Raw genomic sequence first — 3,021 nt, 5'->3', positions numbered from 1 at the left:
CTAAGAGAGTTCTGGAAATTCTCTGTTTTGCAATAACTTATTTTATCAGGTATCTCAAATATTTTCTTTTATTCTTCTTCTGCATAAATTAATCATTTAAAAAAGAAAAAGAATTAACAGAACAGTAGTCAATGCGGATTTTATTATCCCCTTTGCTGGCAGAGATTTACTGCCGAGCACCCCCACCTAACACCTTACTCGAACATGTATTCTCTTCCATACAGCACCAACGCTCGGACTCCCTCTCCCTGAAGTCCCGATCGGCAGCAATAAAGGAACTCTTACGAAAGCCTTTCAATCGAAGTAAGACGAGCGACTCCCAAGCCTCCACGCCTCCAACCCCAACAAGAGCCAACACGGAAGAGAGAGCCACGGAACCCGACCAACACTCGCTTTTGGAAATGACGCCTGGTGGTCAGGCTGAGGTCCCACAGGCCGTTAATGGAGTGCAGGAACTGGTTAGTGTGGTGATAATTTAGTTATAAAAGAATTTTAATTAGATTTTATCATTTATTAGATACAATATTCAAGTGTATCCTTTCCACACATTCATGGCCGAAAAGTTGTTGGACTTTTATCTATATCTGTGATATATTATTAGAGGTGTTATCTGATTATGTATTAAGAACTTTTTCTTAGTTTGTTTTTTTAAGTTTCTACAGTGATTTTATTTGATAACTTTTATTAAGACTGTATTTACTCTTTTACTGTATGTTTCTTTAAGAGGTGTTTATATATTTTCTTTTTTCATGAATAGAAAATGGATGCTCTCCATTATGTATTTTAGTTCATTTTCTGATGACCCCACAGACGTACGACCCAGACCGATGCCTAGAGGACGAGCCATGGTTCCACGGTGTGCTGCCCAGGGAGGAAGTAGTTCGGCTCCTGGTCAATGAAGGGGACTATCTTGTCAGGGAAACAACGCGGAATGACGAGCAGCAGATTGTCCTCTCCGTGTGTTGGGGCTCTCACAAACATTTCATTGTGCAGACGACTCCTGAAGTAAGGCGTGGTGCCTAGTATATGAGTGCTTTAGAATGTATCCTGGTCAGTTTATTATAAGTTCTTTTACACTGAACTCCATTGATCCAACATCTGCTGGTCTGGCAGCTTTAATGATTTAGGGATGTGGCCAGCTATAGCACAATTTCATTTATTTGTATATATACATGTGGAGAGAATGAAAGATTTTTGCATGGATTATAATTTTTAATTAATCAAAGACTTGTTTAATGACTGTGATTTCTTTATTCACTCATATCTGTTTAGAAAATATATGAACTTCACATTTCTTCCATTTTTAACAGTTTGTCAATTTGATCCTTAATCGTCCTGAAAGAATTTAAGTAATGATTTCTTGTTTCTCTTAAGTTTCCTTAAGGATTTTCCCACATTTTATACTTTTTTCTTTTCTCCTCTGAAGGGACATTATCGGTTTGAAGGACCAGCTTTCCCAACGATCCAGGAACTGATTCTTCACCAGCACGGATGTGGATTGCCGGTCACAAACAAGTCAGGTGCTATTCTCCGCAACCCCATATTCAGAGAGAGGTGGGAACTGAACAACGATGATGTGGAATTACGGGATAAGATAGGCAGGGTAAGTGATTTTCTTTTTGTTTCCTCTTTTCCTTCTCTTTCGCAATACCTGATTTGATGGAGTTTTTCTATATCTCGAGCTTTGCCTTTAAATTAGGGAATCTAATGTTTCATGTCTTCTCTCTATGAATTACTGAAGGATGTTGGAGGTAAGATAATAGTGTTGTGTATCTGTGAGATTCTGAATCTTCATTATTATTATCCTATGCTATAAACTTTTGTGTTTTTTACAGATCTGTAATGTTATAGTTTGTTTGTTATGCTATAAATTCCTTCTTGTGGTATGATATGATGGTCTCCCAACAGGGTAACTTTGGTGATGTGTATAAGGCGCGTTTACGGGACTCAGGATTAGAGGTAGCTGTCAAGACTTGCCGAGTGACATTGCCAGATGAACAGAAAAAGAAATTCTTACAAGAAGGACGCATTTTGAAGCAATATGATCACCCTAACATTGTCAAATTCATTGGCATTTGCGTTCAGAAACAGCCTATCATGATTGTCATGGAATTGGTGCCTGGTCAGTGTCTATAATCTCTTTACCAAAATATTTATAACTCATGCATAAGATTTGTTTTATATATCAAAATAATTCTCATAAGATAACCCCTCCCCCCCCACCCCAAAAAAAAAAAAAATCTTCTGTAATATGGTACTAATGCTATAATTAACTATATAAGGAAAGCAGTCAAATCAGAGAACATGACAATTTCTTAACATTTGTCAACAATTCCAAATAGACATGAAAACCTCTTTTCCTTAATACCTCCATAGGTGGCTCTCTGCTGAGTTTTGTGCGGAACCATAAGGGTCAGCTGACAGTGAAGCAGATGATGGGAATGTGCCTCGACACCGCTTCAGGCATGGCTTACCTCGAGTCGAAGAACTGCATTCATAGAGACTTGGCGGCAAGGAACTGTCTTGTGGGTCAGTGTCTGGAGTAATTTTCTCTTGGGGTCTTGTTTATCTCATGATATTTGTTGTTTGTTGTAGTAAACAAGGCCAATTCCTCGTATATCATTTCCCATTAGTCATATACCTAACATAATTTCTTCTTGGAACAGTTTAGCATGAAATAAATATCAGTTAGTTTTTTTTTTTTTTGTCTATTAAGAGACAATCTTCTTTTCCAGGTCATCGAAGCATTGTCAAGATTTCAGACTTCGGTATGTCAAGAGAAGAAGAAGAATACATTGTCAGCGACGGCATGAAACAGATTCCAATCAAGTGGACGGCTCCTGAAGCTCTGAATTTTGGTTTGTCTCTCTATTTTATGTCTCGTTTAATCATGTTTACATGGTCTTGTATCAGTAATGTGCGTGATTATTACAGAAGGTTTGACAAACTGGAAATATACTTTTTAAATTCTTTAGAACTTGGATGAATATGCCAGTACATGAAGACATAAATATGTACTAT

At 37.6% G+C, this 3,021-nt stretch overlaps 1 protein-coding gene across 1 annotated transcript in view; it reads left to right on the top strand.

The window, feature by feature from the left end:
* LOC119594413 (tyrosine-protein kinase Fer-like) overlaps positions 1-3,021 on the top strand; it is a gene marked incomplete in the record, with an annotated part of 99,029 nt that overhangs the window by 95,400 nt on the left and 608 nt on the right. Inside the window, 6 exon segments of the mRNA XM_037943474.1 lie at positions 225-458; positions 811-1,005; positions 1,427-1,603; positions 1,909-2,122; positions 2,377-2,529; positions 2,736-2,858. Coding sequence (XP_037799402.1) covers positions 225-458; positions 811-1,005; positions 1,427-1,603; positions 1,909-2,122; positions 2,377-2,529; positions 2,736-2,858 — 1,096 coding nt within the window.

The sequence above is a fragment of the Penaeus monodon genome, chromosome 33, assembly GCF_015228065.2.
Source record: "Penaeus monodon isolate SGIC_2016 chromosome 33, NSTDA_Pmon_1, whole genome shotgun sequence".
Classification (NCBI taxonomy): domain Eukaryota; kingdom Metazoa; phylum Arthropoda; class Malacostraca; order Decapoda; family Penaeidae; genus Penaeus; species Penaeus monodon.
This window is presented reverse-complemented; position numbering and strand designations above follow the sequence as displayed.